At 39.2% G+C, this 17,559-nt stretch overlaps 1 protein-coding gene across 1 annotated transcript in view; it reads left to right on the top strand.

Annotated features, from left to right (window-relative positions):
* tenm4 (teneurin transmembrane protein 4) overlaps positions 1–17,559 on the top strand; it is a 220,114-nt gene that overhangs the window by 75,070 nt on the left and 127,485 nt on the right. The window contains exon 4 of the mRNA XM_053687323.1: positions 11,290–11,517. Coding sequence (XP_053543298.1) covers positions 11,290–11,517 — 228 coding nt within the window. The remainder of the gene's footprint in view (positions 1–11,289; positions 11,518–17,559) is intronic.

Below are 17,559 nucleotides of genomic sequence, written 5' to 3'. Positions count from 1 at the left end.
TTTTAGTACCATGTTAGTTCCAAACCACACAACATTTGGCATTAGCGCCCTGGCATAAAAAAAAGTAAGCCCCAATTCGGTGCTCTTTTGATTTCCGTCAGGACTTCCAAAAAAGAGACGCCACTGTTAGGCCAAGCAGATGGAGCCTTTCAGCTCAATGATGCACTGATGGCATGCAGAAAAAATAGGACTGGCAGAAGGAGGGATGAGGAAGAGATTGAGGAAAGGCAGGATGCCTACAGAAGACTGACAGAGAAAGCCTGTTATGTCAGTTTGCCTACTCTCACTGGGTCCAGTAGTGCGAGTCCATTAATACAAACTGTCCGGATTTCAGCAGATGTTCTTTTTCTCAACACATGTTCTTTTTTGTTGTTTTTTTTTTGTTGTTTTTTTTAAATCTCTAGACCAGGAAAGCTTTGTTTAACTAGACTACAGTCAGCTGATTAAACATTCAAAAAGTCATGTACATCACTGTAGAAAATTTAAAAATCATTGTGTCACTTACATAGACTCTTTTCCTGGAGCTCTGTCTCTGTTTTCTGGCTTCTAAATCTCAGTGCTTGGAAGTAGGAACTAGCACAGGAGGCAGGATATGTCAGAATATGGGTTGAGGAAAAACAATTGCTGCTTCTCATTTCTTTAATTGCAATTCTTCATATTTTTTTTTTTACTTGCTTCCCTTCATAGCCTCTTAGCTCCTCCCTCTGAGCGAGGAAAAGGTGGAAGGAAAGAGAACAAGGACAAACATATTAGCCAAATGAGAAATTCTCGCTCACTGAAGCATCATTGTATAGTATTATTCTGACTGTATAATGGATCTTCATCTATATAACACTGATTAAACACTGAAGTACCCTGCATCATTATTGCACATGTATATCACATGTTGATGTCTGAACAATGTTCACATGTTCAAAAACACATGTTTTTGAAGTGAGGCATATTTAAATGGACTTTTAATGAATGGTTTTATTTGTACTCGTTGTGTATTCATGATGGTTCTTACCGTCATACAATTTATTGGAATTGTTTTTTTTTGTCGGTGGGGGGGGGGGGGGTGTATCTATAGTGTGTGCTCAAATTATGTACTACAACAAAGATGACGACTACTGTGTACGGCACACCAGCATATCCTCTATCTAGAAATGTCCTAGTCCTAGCTCTTCCTTGATTTCTTCGAGTGAATTTAAAGAATTGATACCTACATTAAGATGGCAGACTTGAACTGATTTCCTAGTTATAGGCTGAAGGATGTAGGATCAAGGAGTCATTGCTTAGAGATTTGGGATGCCCCTAATGCCATAGCAAAGCTCTTATTCTCAGAAATAATTGCTCCTTCACCGCATATTCACTGGTGTCCTGAGCAACTCTTATACACGTGTGTTTTAAGAGTGGGGTATCAGTAAGCATGACTTCTTATAATAAAAGAAGTTCATTGCTGTTTACTGAAAGCAGTAGTAGTAATGATAACACATTCAAGACAGTTCAAATGATATACATGCTTTCATGGTTAAAACAAATATTATACAACTAATGGGTTGCATTAATATTATTTGTTAATCTTTATTGCAATTGATTATGCAGGGTTTCCTAAAAGTCTCCATACATAGGGGACTATGTATACCAACACCAGGTCAGTTCCTCAGCGGATGTTCGTGGATGTCCACTTCTCGGTTGGTCTGCCACACTTCCAGTCTTTTTGAATTTGTTAATAAGTTAGGCAACAGTGTCGTGTCTGAGATGTGCTTGCCATGTTTCCTGTTAAAGTCGATCACATCCATTGCGACAGCTTCCCGAGCCAGCCATGGGAATGATTTCAGTACATTCTTCTTTTGGGTCAAAAATTTGAATATCGTGGAAAAGTTAATTTTTTTCCGTAATTTAATGCAAAATGTGGAACTTTTATATATTTACACATAAAGTGAAATATTTCAAGCCTTTTTTTTTGTTTTTATCTTGATAATTATGGCTTACAGCTCATTGAAATCAAAAATCCAATATCTCAAAATATTAGAATCAAAATTTATAATACAGAAATGTCGAGCTGAGAAAAGCTCTAATCAGCTAATTAACTCAAAACACCTCCAAAGGTTTCCTGAGCCTTTAATCTCTCAGTCTGGTTCAGTACACACAACCACAATCATGGGGAAGAGGAAAGTAAATTTTGTATTTCATTTGGAAATCAAGGTCCCAGAGTCTGGAGGAAGAGTGGAGAGACACAGAATCCAAGTTGCTTGAAGTCCAGTGTGAAGTTTCCACAGTGAGTGAAGATAAAAAAGTTCCACTTTTTTAATTAAAAATGAACTTTTCCATGCTATTCTAATTCTTTGACATGCACCTGTATGTATGTATAATTGTGCTGTTTTATCTATATTGTGCAACTCAAGACTGAACAGAATTTTCAGATACATTAAAAAAATGTATCCGTTTCAGTTTTAAATAATTCATTTATCTTCATTTTCAGTACATCCTGGTCAGGATATGACGGATCTGGGCCAATCCCAGGAACACTGGGCATGAGCGAGGAATACACTGTGAATAAGAAATTTGTCCATCACAGGTGTTAAATAATATATTATTCAATAATTAGTTCAGTTCAGTTTTGTATTAGCTTTAGATAACTGATGTAATAAAACAGTTTTGGTAGTGAACTAAGTGGAGTTTTAGACCCTGTTCAACACTGTTCAATACTTTCACACAGCTTCTGATCACTCAGAGAATACGAGTGTATTAAAGTTATATTGCAGAAGTTCCTCAGTCAGAGCATAGGTTTGATTTTGAAGAATACTCACTGATGATTAATCAGTGTAATGTCATGAGTAATTAACAGTCTGCCCGTGTTAGAATGCAGTTTCAATTACTCCAAAATTACCATTGCATTGTTGCATTCATTATTTTTTAAATACAGCATCACCAGTTTCAGCTGCCTTCGCTTGCAGAAAATGCAAGCAATTACAGTACTAATCTATTCACTTGCTAGAAAGTTCTTTGCTAAATGTATGCTAGGTAGTTCATACTGTATTAATGGCCTTTGTACCATTTCTTTTGTGCTCCAAACAATCGTGTGAGCTCTGCAGTTGGCCAGTCTCAAACAAAGCTTTTATCTTTAAGGTTGTTGAATGATATATCATTATAGAGGGATCGCAATTTGAATTTTTTTCCTACATTGATGTCTATAAAAGCCAGTCTTTCAGTACTCACCATTTGTTCTTGACTTTCTCATATATTATACTGCCACTGGAATATTGCGATATTGATTGCTCACTGTTAGATGGCTTTGTCAGGGAAAATTTATGACTTTTCCAATGATGTTCCATTTGGAAAGCCATTTTCAAAGTTCCTTCTAATATTTGTGGTCTCTGGTCTTGACATACAGGCCATGAGGGAGCGAACAGAGAAGCTTGGACTAGAAATGAGAATAAGGTGCTTCCTTGTTTAGCGTCTGGCCGAGATACATGGAGGTGATTAGCCTTGACGTTTCAGTCTAGCAGATTTAAGGCCAACATTAAAAAGTAATGCAATGTGTATTGACGCAAAGAGCCGCATTATTTGCTAAACATAATAGTATGATATTACTGATTCATGTAGAACCTTTTGAGCAAAAGCCCCACAAGAACACTGTGAATGGGTTCTATAAGGAAAATGTGTTTTATAGTGTAGTTTTCTCTTATGAGCCAAGCCTAGCCTGGGTACAGCTTTCTGTTCAGGGTCTGCTGTGAGAGACAGATGTTGTTGTCATGCAGGACATTTTAGCACTTTCATGGCATGACCCTGTGAGAGTAAATCCAAGCCAGAGGAGCTGATGGAGTTGGGCTATGCCACCCTTAATCTCTGCAAAGCAAGACTGCTGCAAAGCAAGTTTAGCGGAGAAAAGCATGCTTGACAGCTCTGAATTTTGGAAAGGGTTTCAGGGGTTTTACACAGTGGGGCAACTACTAAACTTCAGTAAACTTGGGAATGTTCACAGCACAGATGGTTTGATGGCAGAGGTTTCTGGTGCACTTGGGCCTTCATATTAAATTTGACTCGCAGAACCTTTATTCTTTATAAGTAGGTTTCATTTTAGTAGAATGTTTGGGTTTGTAATGATTACAGTATACCGTTTGGATAGATTTTTAAATAAGAATGATCCAGGCATTGTTAATTGCATTGTACGGTAGGTTGTTTATCGTACTGTCCCATTGTATCACCACACATTGCATTAATTCTCTCGATGTACGCAGGATATGCACAGCGACCATTTATGCGTATGTAGGAATAGGTAAAAGGCACATGTGAAATACAGTCACCAGTGTAAGGAACACAAATGAGGTGGGTACTCTAACACGCACAAAATTGCCTTTGGAGGAAAAACTGTATGGAGTTAAAATCCATAAACAATATATACTGTAAATGATCACAGTGTAAAAAGTATTTTGTAAATGCAATTAATGAGAATAAAACATTAGACTTCTGATTCACATTCTCAATTTTGCTTCATTTTTTTTTTGTTACAGATTTTTGTGATGCTGTTTTATTTATTTAATCATTTATTTAGCTTTTGCAAAAAAAATTGCATTTTTACTGGGCTTGATTCTTAGAAAGAGGCATTCAACTTTAATTTCTATTGATCAACCAATTTTGGAGTGGGAGGTGCTTTGAAAGTTAGTCACGCCCACCCCATTAATGATGGAGCTGCTTCTGACATGGCAGAATGAACAGAGCCAAGTGCCGAACTGCAGGGAAACTGTATTGTAGTCGCATTTAAAAGCTGACCGTTATCTGTTTAAAAACTGGCTTCTTATACTGATGTTTTGTGTCCACATTCTGCGTAATTCCTATGCCATCATCTCCTCATTATGAAAATGCCTCAAACATTCTGACAGTTCTGCATGAAGCGAAATACTATATACTTTCAAAATGTTCAGTTTGAAGAATTTGAGCCAATTGTGATGCCGATGAATGCGAGGCCATTTGATATAAAAATTAATGGAAAGTATTATTATAATAATGAGATAATGGTGTTGGAATTAGGCAGAAAGTGCAATTTGCCTGCATCTGATAGTCTTAAATGCTATGTTCACAGGCCCATTATTAAAAAAAAATCATACAGTTATATTTCTTTATACTGGGTATTTCTACAATGCATTACACTTATTTTCATATGAAATTGTCAGTTTTTTCGGGGCATTTTGAGAATGAGGAGATAATAGTGTAGGAAATTGGAAGCGATATTAGTGCACTTCATGTTGCTATCTACAGGTGCAAGATTGTAAAACCTTGATCTTTTTAAGGTGGATTGGAAAATCTGGATGGGCCAACTTCAGCTTCGTAACAAGCTAATGTTACCTGTTTAAACTGCTACTCAGGTGGATGGAATGAAGACAGTTGTATAATAAAGAAATGTGTGTGAATCCATCTACAAACAATTCAGAAGATACTTATGTCATTTTTGTCAGCTTCTTAATGCAACTACAATACAGTTTCCCTGCCGGTGAGCACTCTGTTTGTTCTGCAGCGTCAGAGGCGGCTCCACCTTTTATTTAATGGGTGTGGCTAACTTGCAGAGCACCTCCCAAAAATCAGTTGACCAATAGAGATGTAAGGTGAATGCCTTCTTCTTAGACACACCATAAAAATGGGCCAAAAGTCAGAAGCAAAAATAGATTGCCGAAACAAATGAAAGATTCCAAAAGCAAAAAAAAAAAAAAACCTACATTAGAGCAATCTTGGTATTAGTATGAAACATGGCTTGATTATGCCATTGATGAAACCCCATGATATAGTGCAGTGGTTTTCAAAGTCGGGGCCGCCAGGGGGGCCTCAACAATTTGGTGTGAAAAATAAATAAATACATGATTCCACACGCACACACACACACACACACACACACACACACACACACACACACACAATCAATTCCTAATGTAATGTAATGTAAAGATGTAAGATGTAATTATTAATAAAAGGGGGGGGGGGGGGGTATATTCAGAAGTCTGTATTTTTAATGTGTTTTAAAGACGTCTTGCAAAAGGGGGGCCTTGGTCAAATGTTAATGCCATTTGGGGGCCTTGCCCTGGAAAAGTTTGGGAACCCCTGCTATAGTGCATTGCTCAAGATACAGTATGTTCATTGTTGAGCTATTGACAGATATTAAATTATTAAATTTAATCCTCCCATCTAATATCACAACAAGCCTGTAATTACTGTAGAAAGTGATTATAAAATGCAAACCAAGGTTTATGAATGGCTAGTAAAAAAAACTCCCCATGCATTTCAGTGTTAATAAATACAATGTTCATCTCTGGGCAGAAGCTAGTGAACACTTAGATAACACGAGTGTTTATGTGGGAATTTCAGAATTTGTTGATTTGTTATTTACTGTATCATGTTTTCAATGTTTTAAGCCATCATGGCATGATTGTGGGTGATGCTGAATTTTCATATATTCATCGCTATCCGTATTGACTTTCTATTTTCCACTTGTGAGAATAGATGGATAGGTCTGGTGTGAAAGCTACTTAACAATACAGATTGAATTCCCAATCTGAATGACTCACATAAGCTTCTGAGGTTGTGTTCGACCAGCCTCTGGTGATGTGAGCTTTGCTAAGCATTGGTTTTACAACTTTTGATGTTCTGAAGGCAATAACAGAGCTTGAAGGCAGTTGGAGAGCAGATCTATCATAACACACAGTGGTTGTGCGTCTGTGTAGTTATTTATCTGTATGGCTTCTGTGTTTTACATTCAGTGTCCTTGCCAACTTTAAGGTGAGATGCTGAGATATTTGTTTGTTCTTTCCCCCCCCCTGCTGCAAAAGTGCCATTTTTAGAACGCTTCCTGGGCTTAAACATCCTCGAACAAACTCTTATTGCTCCTCTTCAGTAGGAAATCGCATATCTATGCTGCCTCATGGCCGTACATGCCTTTGTGAGGTATATTTCACACATGTGTCGGAAATCTAAGGCCAGATAAACAGCTGCCTTTTGTTTATAGAGACGATAGGACAACGAGTAGAGCACATCAGGGAGTGTTATATTATGTGCAGAACTCAGCAGAGCTGGGAGTGAGAGGGAGTAATGATGCAGTTAGCCATCACAGCAATGCCAGACATACTGTATTCAGAAATTTCACATGCAACGTAAGGAGGGTTTAATTATTCATAGTAATGAAGCACATACCAATTTCAGGGTTTAGGTGTTGGAGAATAAATCCGTATGCCAACCAGCTTTGATCAGGCATATTTCCTTTATGCCAGAGCCATTTCAGTGCACACAAAGTGGACAGAATGTGTTTAGCTCTTAAAATGCAGCTCTGAGCTCAGTTTTCATGCATATGCAACATGCATTCTTTAGAAAGCCTACTGAGGCTGAGCTGTGGAGCATCCAGACTGCAAACCTGCCAGCGAAAATGCATTTTATGTGACTTCTGGTTTACTCAATCGCTCATTTGTGTTGCTAAACCCATTTTGTGCACACATACCAGATCATTTTCACTCCTTTGTGGTAATTAGGTACCAAGCACCAATGGTTCGTAGGCACCCTACTGTGCACCATGGGAGCGTAGGTACCCCGTTGTATTTGTATGTTCTCTTCTTCTTCTTCTTCTTTTTCTTCTTCTTCTAGTAATACCACATGGCAGCCCATAAAATACTTTTCACATTTTTTTTATGATATTTGGCACAGTGATAGAAGACAGTCTTAGCTAACTACACAGCAATTTTGGTGTACATCCCCCATGCAAATTCTGTTTTTCTCCCCCTGTTGATTCTCTAGAAGGTGTTTTTGATGTAACGCATTTGTGATATGCCAAACAGGGTGTCGGACATTTTGCATTTTCTTCTTCTCCTGCAAATTTTGTCCAGTCATGAAATCTTGATCACAGCATAGTTAGACCAACTTGCAACTTCCAAACAGGAAGTGAGAAATGAGGCCAATTCTCAGCAACACTTTTATGTATTGACACATAGGTTTAACAACATGATATAATGTTAAGAAACTACTATGGAGTTTAGTTGTAACTTGGGAGGGCTACTGAAAACAGGAAGTGAGGCAATATCTCAGCATCAACTTGACGTTTTGCCTTCAGATCTCCTTGGGAACAAGCACTGATGCTTCTGGTCTCCCTCTGTTGCTAAGGGGTGGAGCAAAAATGTGCTTGGCCCCTTAGTTGTTGCTTATAGCTATATTTTATAATTTAAATTGTTTGTGCATCTGGGTACAACTTTGAAAGCTATCATTGTGCCAGGACAATTAACAATTCTATACTCTGCATTTACATTTTGGGGAGAATACCAGCGTATCCACCACACAATATCAAGATTATTGATTTCTCTGACATCATTTGCAGAATCCTGAGCCAGGCCTTACAGTATTACTGCTCTTAATAATAGATTGAGAAACTATGTATCGTGATTCCCATGATCTGGTGCTTGTATGCTTATCCATTATGGAAAACTTTAGGGCAACTTCAACCAGCTTGTCTTTACTTCCAGTGAGGTAGGCGTCTGTCTGAAGGTCCACACAGCTCAATTTTCTAATACAAGCACATACAGAGAAAGCGAAAGAGCAGGCCGGCCCCTGCTGTTTCTACCAGTCGCCTTGGCATTTGACTCCACGTGTTTGGCCCAGACTTGTGGGGGAAAAGGCAGGTTACAGTGAGGTTGCCATGGCAAATGCAGCACCTCAGCCTACTTGAAAATTAGTGGCTCTTGTTTCTTCACCTTCTCTCATAATTAGATGATTTCTGAGTAGAATCTGCTTCCTCCCTAACATGGGTGGCCTGCTGAGTTCAGGATCCGTGGAGCATTGCTGTCGCAACCAGGCTGAAAGGCCACATCCCAGGAGAGAGAGGTCGTCTGGAGTCTGGAGAGGATGCAGGAGCACACATTTTGTGTGTGTGTGTGTGTGTGTGTGTGTGTGTGTGTGTGTGTGTGTGTGTGTGTGTGTGTGTGTGTGTGTGTGTGTGGATGTGTGTGTGTGTGGATGTGTATGTGTGTTTGAGTAACTAGTGTGCTGATGCTGCAGTCTGAACCAGTCCAGGTTTGACTCCAAACAACAAGTAAAGGGCAAAACAGTCAACTTCAATCAAACAAAAAGTAGTTTTCTGTTCAGATTTACCAAAGCTGTGAGTTTTCTGTTTACAGAGCCCACTCTATGGCTCAGCGCCTGCGTAAGTGCGACGGATGAGAATGAATTACGGCAGGCTGGCTTAATTAAGCACAGTCAGCCACGGGCCGACCTTTCTCTGTAAGACAAACGCGCTCTCTTTGCATAGCTGTGCATAGGTATGGAAATGTAGAACGGTCTCTGCTACATGTGACTTTCAGTACTTTTTTAGAGGACGTCGATGTGCAGGTCTGAGCTAAGAAACAATGAGTTCATTACTTAAAGCAGTTAAAGAGTTTTGCACAGTTGAGCACAAGGTGAAACATAATGAATGCATGATGAATTTAATTGTGAGGGAAAAAGGTTGGTTTACTTGCCTGTAGTAATTATGACTGGACTTTTGGCATGAATCCGGCTGTTTGTGAACGCCTCGTTTTGATTTGTTCCTTGTACATAAGTATGACCCATAAGACCTTGCAAAATATGTGATGAAAAGAAGCCCTGTAATGATGAGATGTCTGCCTGGATGTTTTTCTCAGTGTCTTAATGTTAATTTTAATTATTTCCTAATTGTCTTGTTTGTCAGTGATCTATATATCAGCACATGATTGTTAAGTACATTTCGCTTTTTAGCTCAGTTTTAACGTGGCTAGACGAGGCATGGCTGATGAGACTAGACTGATAGGCTGAGCTCATTGCAGTGATGTTACTTAAGTACTCATTTTTCAGCATGTGGGAGAACAACATCGAATGATAATCACACTTTATTGGGGCCACTGCCAGGATTCAACTCTCCATGACAAAATGAAGTGAAAACACAATGAGTCTTAAATGTGGAAATTGAAAGCCCGTGTAAGATGCCAAGGACTGTTGTTCTGCTCAAGCACAAGCAATAGGCCGTTGTAAAGTAGACCACATCAGGTGTTCCCCTCTGTTTAGAGCATTTTAGCATTGTTCTGCTTGGGCTCTTATTTTAGGATCTGTTATCTTGCAAATGACATTTTATTTTTGTCTTTGTGCTGTGTTGCATGAAAGAATGCTGGTGGTGTAATCATGCTGCATGTGAACATTAAACAAGCAGACTAATGAGCTAGACTTCTTCTGAGTCAATGTTTGCGCTTGGAAGAACTTTACGTACTGTATTTGATTTAGACTGCATAGGATTCAAAAAGTAAAAGCGTACGTAGAACTGAATTATTGAAATGAAGTAACACTGATAGTCTCATGATGCTCGATGGATGAATACAGCCAGAAAGAGTTCTACGTTAATTAGGTGTAAACGTTGGTATAGTTCATTGGACTCGTACGTCAAATAAAGAAAAAAAACAAAGTTTGAGTTAACAACGATATTTAATAGAGTTAGTACATAGATGTTATTTAGAATATACATTTAAACAAACGTTTATTGGCAAACAAACACATAGGTGCTGTGCAAAGTGATATATTTAAACTTTTTTTTCACTCATTTCTGCTCCCTACTGCAAAGAATAAGAATGAAGTTAAAAACAAAGTGGATGTTGTTAACACATTGTGTTGATAATTAATAGTTTAAAGACTATATTTCAATGTTAGGGCTGGGCTATATGACCGAAACATCGGTACATTTTTATGATACACGAAATGTGACACGATATATAGGTTTGTTATATAACAACCTGCCAAAAAGAAATAAAATACAATAAAATACACCTTTTAGAATGAGTTTGAGGATACTTTTATTTAATGTTTTTTTAAAGTCTTTTGTTTATAAACAGGATATTTCAAAAAAGTGCATTATGACGTAATTGATCACAATATCGATATTTTATGGTCTCACTGCCCAGCCCTGCTTCATGTTGTGTTTTTTCTCATGTAATATATGTGCACCATGTTTGCCTACTACTTTTCTGCCCACTATTAATCATATTCAATACTCATTTAATACTCATAAAGTTTGCATGACCGAAGTCTCTCGAAACACCCGTCCCTGATTGACGTTTTTTTTCAAAACGGCTGGATGTGTTTCCAGCGGTGAGACCCATCACTCATTTAAATCCTGCCTCCTGGATGATGGCTTCAGAGACAGGGCAGACAGACAGACTTTATTCATACATCACAGCATTTGCATGCTTTTTTGTGACATTATGTTTTACATATGTATTTTGTTTTACGTTCTCTCTGGTGTGTTTGTGTCTGTGTGTGGTGTGTGTCTGTGATTCTCAGGTCCTCCTCTGCATTGCTCCTCTGGCTCCTCCTCCCCCGTCGCCTCCCCCTACCCACCCCTTGCCCACGCAGCCAGTGAGAGCCAGGGAAGGTTGCTAGGTAACAGCGGGCCTCGGGCCGACCCCGACTCTGAGTCGGAGGATGAGTTTGGCCCTGCTTCTTCGTTCTTAGTTAAGACCGGCTCAGGGAACGTGAGCGTGTGCGCCCCTGGCTCTGCAGCCGCTGACGGTGAGTGCTTCACACACAGACTCTGGCAGTACCTGCGGCTTATTTCAGTACATTTGCATCCTAGTTTTGTGCCTTGCTCTTATCTAGACTTGTTGTACTGTATTGTTTGCTACACCATGGTCCTGGAGGCACAATATTTTGTCCTGTATACATGTATATGGATGGGATGACAATAGACATTGACTCAACTTGGCACTTTGTAGCTTAAGATGCTCACCTCAGGCGAAAACACTTTGCTGTTTTAAGCTGTAGTTTATATGAGTCAAGTGTCATTTTTTTGTTTTTTGGGGGTTTTTTTGCCTGGGGTTTTTTGCTAAAGCCCACAGGGGAGTGTAGTCCTTATTTTAAGAGCGTAAACACCTTTAGAGGAGAATATTCAACACAAAGAGATGGCAAACACTTTAAAGTATGCTTACAGAAAGAAGTACCTGTTACTCCTTGGCTCTATGAATACAGTTAAATGTCTGAAAACATTTTTTTCTTTTTTTGGCTCCAGAAATCCTTGAGCTCGTTGTTTTCATGCTCAATCCTTGTCATTTCATTTCTTCAATATAAATTTCCTTTCCAATGGTCACTTTATTCTAAAACATATTAGAGCATCAGAGAAGGTAATGCTGCCATTGTCACTCCACTTACTGTAATTAATTGCATTTCAACATAAATATTGCTTTTTTTCCCTTTTCTATTTGCACAGCAGCATATTAAATCTCATTTCGAGGACTTGATTAACTTGAAATGTCTCATGGAATTTTTCTCAACAAACAGCTTATTCCTCCAATTGTTCCCGACACGCCAAAATGCATGACTCCTTTGTTGGATCGCTCCTGTTTAGCGCAGACCTCAGCAAGTCTTGCTTCATTGCCCTTGTCATGGTGAATTTCATCCTGTGTCGTGAGTGCTGGCGTGGTCCACAACAGCTTCACGGTTGAAAGGTCTAGCAATTTGCAGGCGCCTTGAAGTTCAGATATCTTTAATACAGGTTTCTAGAGGTCTGGTTTTTTAAAAAAAATACCTGGTTAATAATTAAGAGATGTGAAGAGCTACGAAAGAATAATTAATTGATAGCACGACTAAAGCAAGCGGCAGAGTGTAACATGTAAAATGAGCATGAAGGAAGGAGGGGATATGGCAGATGTGGTTATAGTGTTATAGTGGATGCCTGCTTCTTTGAGAAGTAATGTCATGCTAATTGGCGATGGCAGCTTTCTTTCGTTGACTCATTAGCATTAAATATTTGCACTACCCCTTCAAGAGTTGTGAAATTCCTTCTTGGCTCCTTAACTACTAAATAATGACTAAATTATATTAAATATCATCAATAATATATAAAACGTCTCACAGCTGTAAGGCAGGTCTCAACAGTGTTGAAAGTTGAATATTCGAAAATGAGCAGCAGAGTTGAAAATGACAAAAAAAAATGGTTGCTAGAAATTAATTCAAGACAGATCAGGGAATGAATCAGAAGCTGCTACATTGTATTTAGCACATCCTCTATCATTTTTTTATTCTTTTGATCAAATATCAAATCTTTTTTGGTGATATTTGGTATAATTTTAGATTCGAGCAACATTGAAGCAACGCATAGGTTTGTGCACTGATAGCTGTAATTATCAGTTTGACATGTGAATCCGCACTAATGAGCTGTTAATCAGAAGCAAGGTCCTGAATGGTAAATAAGTCTTTTAAAGAGTCTTGCAAAAATCTACAATTTCATTTATAAGTTCTTGGTCTGTGTACAAAATCAGAAAAAAAAACCATGAATAGTTCTTTGATTATTTTAAGTTCTGTTTATTGCAGATAAGGTTGGAAATGATTAGGTCAAAGCCAACCATTATGTCTATAATTTACTTCTGGGCAAGCTTTAGGTATGGCTTTGGAACAACATTCTGAAATGATTGTAGACATGGCCGAAAAAGAGGATTGTCCTCCATAATAAAAGCTCATCGCAAGTCAGTTTATGCCATGTTCAGCGCAAAATCTCTTTATAGTCCTTGAGAAAAAGCCTTTCACTTTGCCACTATCATGCGACATGTTCTCCGATATTTTTGTGGCAGACAATCCTCTTCTGATTATGTATGCAGTCATTTCAGAATACAGGTCCAAAGCCATATCTATATCTTGCTAAAAGCAAGTGTTATAGTCATATTGGCCAGCCTCGGCCTAATGATTGACGGCTGTCTTGGCGACAAATACAGTTTTCAGAAAAACGGATGCTTTTTCTGCTTTAGTTCATTTACGATTTCAGTTTTGATTTTGAAAGAAGCCGAAGAGACTCAGTTTGCTTTGAAATTTTCAGTCTTCAGGCTTTCTGATAATAAAAATGAAAAAATGAATTGTTTTTAGGTGCTCCTGCTGTATTTTGAAACTACAAAGAAGTATTCGTGTATTATTTTTTAGTTTTTATTTCTTTTTACGAACCCAAAAACAGAATGATCAGAAAGTACACGTGCTGTTCTGTTTGCTTTCATTTCTTTTTAGTGAAGTTCGTGGACAAAACGTTAAAGCGTGATTTTCACTTTGTATGTAATACCAGTCAGTATCAGGGTTGTAGGTGCCATACAACAAGTGATATTAATGCGATATTGACCTTTACTGTGCAACTCTGTGTATGTTTCTGTTACCAAGTTATATGAACCATGAGAGATGTTGTGATGGCGGATTTAACACAAGTTGTGGTTTGAGTTGGTATACGACCGCTCAAGAAATCTGAAAATATGTCAAATATGCGTCAAGCATCAGAGTTTTAAGCCAATGTTGGTTAGTTAGTTACAGTTACATTTATATAGCGCTTTTCTAGACACTCAAAGCGCTTTACATAGTATTGGGGGGGGATCTCTTCAACCACCATTAGTGAGTAGAATCCACCTGGATGATGTGACGGCAGCCATAGTGCACCAGAACTCCCACTACACACCAGCTATTAGTTTAGAGGAGAGAGTGATGTTGCCAATTCAGACTATTAAGGGGCCATGATAGAGAAGACCAATGGGGGAATTTCACCATGACACCAGGGTATAACCCTACTAAGTGTCCTGGGATTTTTAATGACCACAGAGAGGTTTTTACAGTATAGTGTCCCCACCACTGTACTGTTGCATTAGACCCCATAGTGAGCAGCCCCTGCTGGCCTCACTAATACCACTTCCAGCAGCAACCTTAGTTTTCCCCAGTTTTCTGCCAGACTCAACCCTGCATAGCTTCAGTGGGAATCCAGGCGAGAACTGCAGGGAGATATGGCTCTGGCTATTGGTATTGGACTTCGTTGTTAATTCACAAATGAAAACATTGTATAACATTTGAACAGTGGCTCTTTTGATTAGACCAGCACTGAGAGCTTGCACAGTCAGTAGTGGACATGACTGTAAGCATGAATGACGTGCATTTGCGCTCTCCCAAGGGCCCGTTGATGCAGCATAACAAAAAAATGCTCTAAATAATAGATTAACTTTACCAGTTGCAACTACCCATAGGCTTGCACTTACATCCAGCCATCTGTCAGCACATTAGGTGCCTAAATGTGGATTCTGCTTTCTCCACAAACAACCCTTGGTCATCTAGCAAACAACTGTGATGAAGTGACTCATCAGATTTAAAGTTGGGCTTTGTCTCTTTGACACACGACTGTGATTTGCATCACTTATATAGCTTACCCTGGGGCTGACAGTGAGGGGTGGCACAAACACCAAGGAATCGGCCTCTTTGCCTGCGGGCTATGTGGAGCATCATGTGGCTCTGTTTGACTGAAACAAAAGAGCATGCAATAGCAGCTTTAGCATGCTGAAAGTAAGTGTAATGTAATGGAAGACTTCTTGTCATGGATCAGTTGTGTTGCATTGCTCTGTTGTTGATATAGTAGCAGGCCTGAAGCTGCTTTTTGAGATTTCCCTTGACAATTCAGTCATCAGCAGTCTCACCTACTTCTTATTACCTGCAAATAAATGACAAACAATAAATGAGGGATATTCTTCAGAGAGGACTTTGCCATTTTCATTTCTTGGCTCCTATTATTGGCAAATCTGTGACAGGACAAGAAGCCAATTACACTATAAATGGTATGCCTCTGTTTATTTATTCACTTACACCACTTAATGAGCCACTGAATCCAAATTCACTCATATTACCTGCTTACAGCGTGGCATTAAATATCACATATGGATAGTTTTCTACTCATACCTCAGACCTGCCTTGCTCCCCTTTAAATGAATTTCTCTTATTTTAATGAACAGGTGTCATCACATTCATTTTGAACTGCCATTATGAGCATTAATCATAGCTCAAGATAGCACGCTGAGTTAATTAGCTCAGTTAATATAGAAACTCGGGCCATATGTTTCTAACCCTTTTCTAATTCACCATCCCTCTTTCTCTCACCTTGTCACCATGGCAGGAACTGAAATAAGTACATTAGACAACATTAGTACAGGTCACTGTTTTGACTGGGATTCCAATGTAGGTTAAGAGAGCAATATGATGAAACAAACTAACAAAAGATAGAGAGAATGAGAGTGAAGGGAACAGCCATGTGCAAGTCTACGTTCTCACATAATATGTAAAATGATGAAGGAGAACGGAGCCAGAGCTGCATTGCATGACGCTGATATGATTTCGTGTCCATCTTTTGAAATCAGCCCTATTATGTAGTTACAGAAATGTGATCTTGTGCTGAGATGTGGGCTAAAAGGGCTTAGCTCAAAGTTTCAGAGTGTGTTATTTTCTGAGGTATTTGCTATTCCTTTCAAGGGGATGAGAGTGAATTATAAACGAGGACATGGGAAAGATAATCCCGGAATCAGGGTATTAAAGAGTAAAGCATCAAGTCTAACTAGTGTAAAAACAAGGCATCGGATTATTCCGCCTCACATATAACTGAAATAGAACAAACAGCTCAGTTTAGAAACGGAGACATTAAAACATATTGCCACAGGGGCTGGCGTACATGTCTATTCACTGCTATTCTAACATCCATCAGGTTGACTGTGGTGTTCTAACTTTCTGCCTGTAATAAGCCATGATGCATGAAATAAAAGTACTGGTTGTACTTTTTAGATGCACTTACAGCTTCATTTTGTTCATCTACATTAACTCTGGGAGATATCCTGTGCACATAAACAGAAAAAAAAAGAAAGAAAGAAAGAAAGAAAAACCCTGATCTGAATGCTTGCTAACATGCATTGAGACCAATGAGTTGAACTCACTGAAGCTTGAGCTTCTTTATTGAACATGTGTTGCACCGTGGCCCCAAATTTTGTGTCCGGGCCCACATCCTGGAGAGAGTGTTAAAGCAGGGTGTGGATCCCCTGCTGGGCTGCTGTTCTCCAGATCTAGGGCTTTGCTTTCAACCCCACCATACTGTTGTTTGTATCTTTTAGTATGAGGCAGTATGGGGTTTGGCCACAGTGGGCTGCTAATTGAGTATGGTTCCTCTCTGTAAAGGCCAATTCAACATGCCTTTGCAGCTGACTGGGCAGGAATGAGCGGCAGGGAACGAAGCCGCCAGGTCGTCCTTCATGCCTGCATTTAGATGAGCCGAGCTTCGTTTGGAACTCGCTTTATCGCAGTGCCTCCTCCCTGTTGCCAGCGTGAAGGGAGCAAATGGGGTTTAAAGAGGTCACCGTGGAACGAGTTTTCCGCAGGAGATACTTTGATATTAAAATATGGATGAAGAAATGGCGAGTTAATGAGTAGCACATGGCAAAGGAAGAATCTCTGTGAATTCGGAAAAGGGGTTGATTAGTTGGTATTCCATGGACAGTGGCCTTTTCCTGACACTTCAGTCTCTTAGAAGATTTATGGCTATATGGAAGTGCATTGCAGCCAACCAACAGGACTGTAACAGTGGCCCATGCATACGATAGCAGCAGCTGCCGCCCCAATAAGCATACGTTGACTAGGTTTTAATATAGTCAGTCCTTTTTGAAGTTACCTTGGAGATAACAAAAGAGGCAATCAAAGCCATCTGTGCATTTCACCATCAAATCCATCTTCAGGACCTTTAAGGATACGTGAGCTATGTCATGCATGTTAATCAGGGTTGAGATTTTC

This window comes from Ictalurus punctatus, chromosome 17 (assembly GCF_001660625.3).
Source record: "Ictalurus punctatus breed USDA103 chromosome 17, Coco_2.0, whole genome shotgun sequence".
Lineage (NCBI taxonomy): Eukaryota > Metazoa > Chordata > Actinopteri > Siluriformes > Ictaluridae > Ictalurus > Ictalurus punctatus.
Note: the sequence above shows the minus strand (reverse complement) of the source record. Positions and strands in the feature narration are given on the sequence as shown.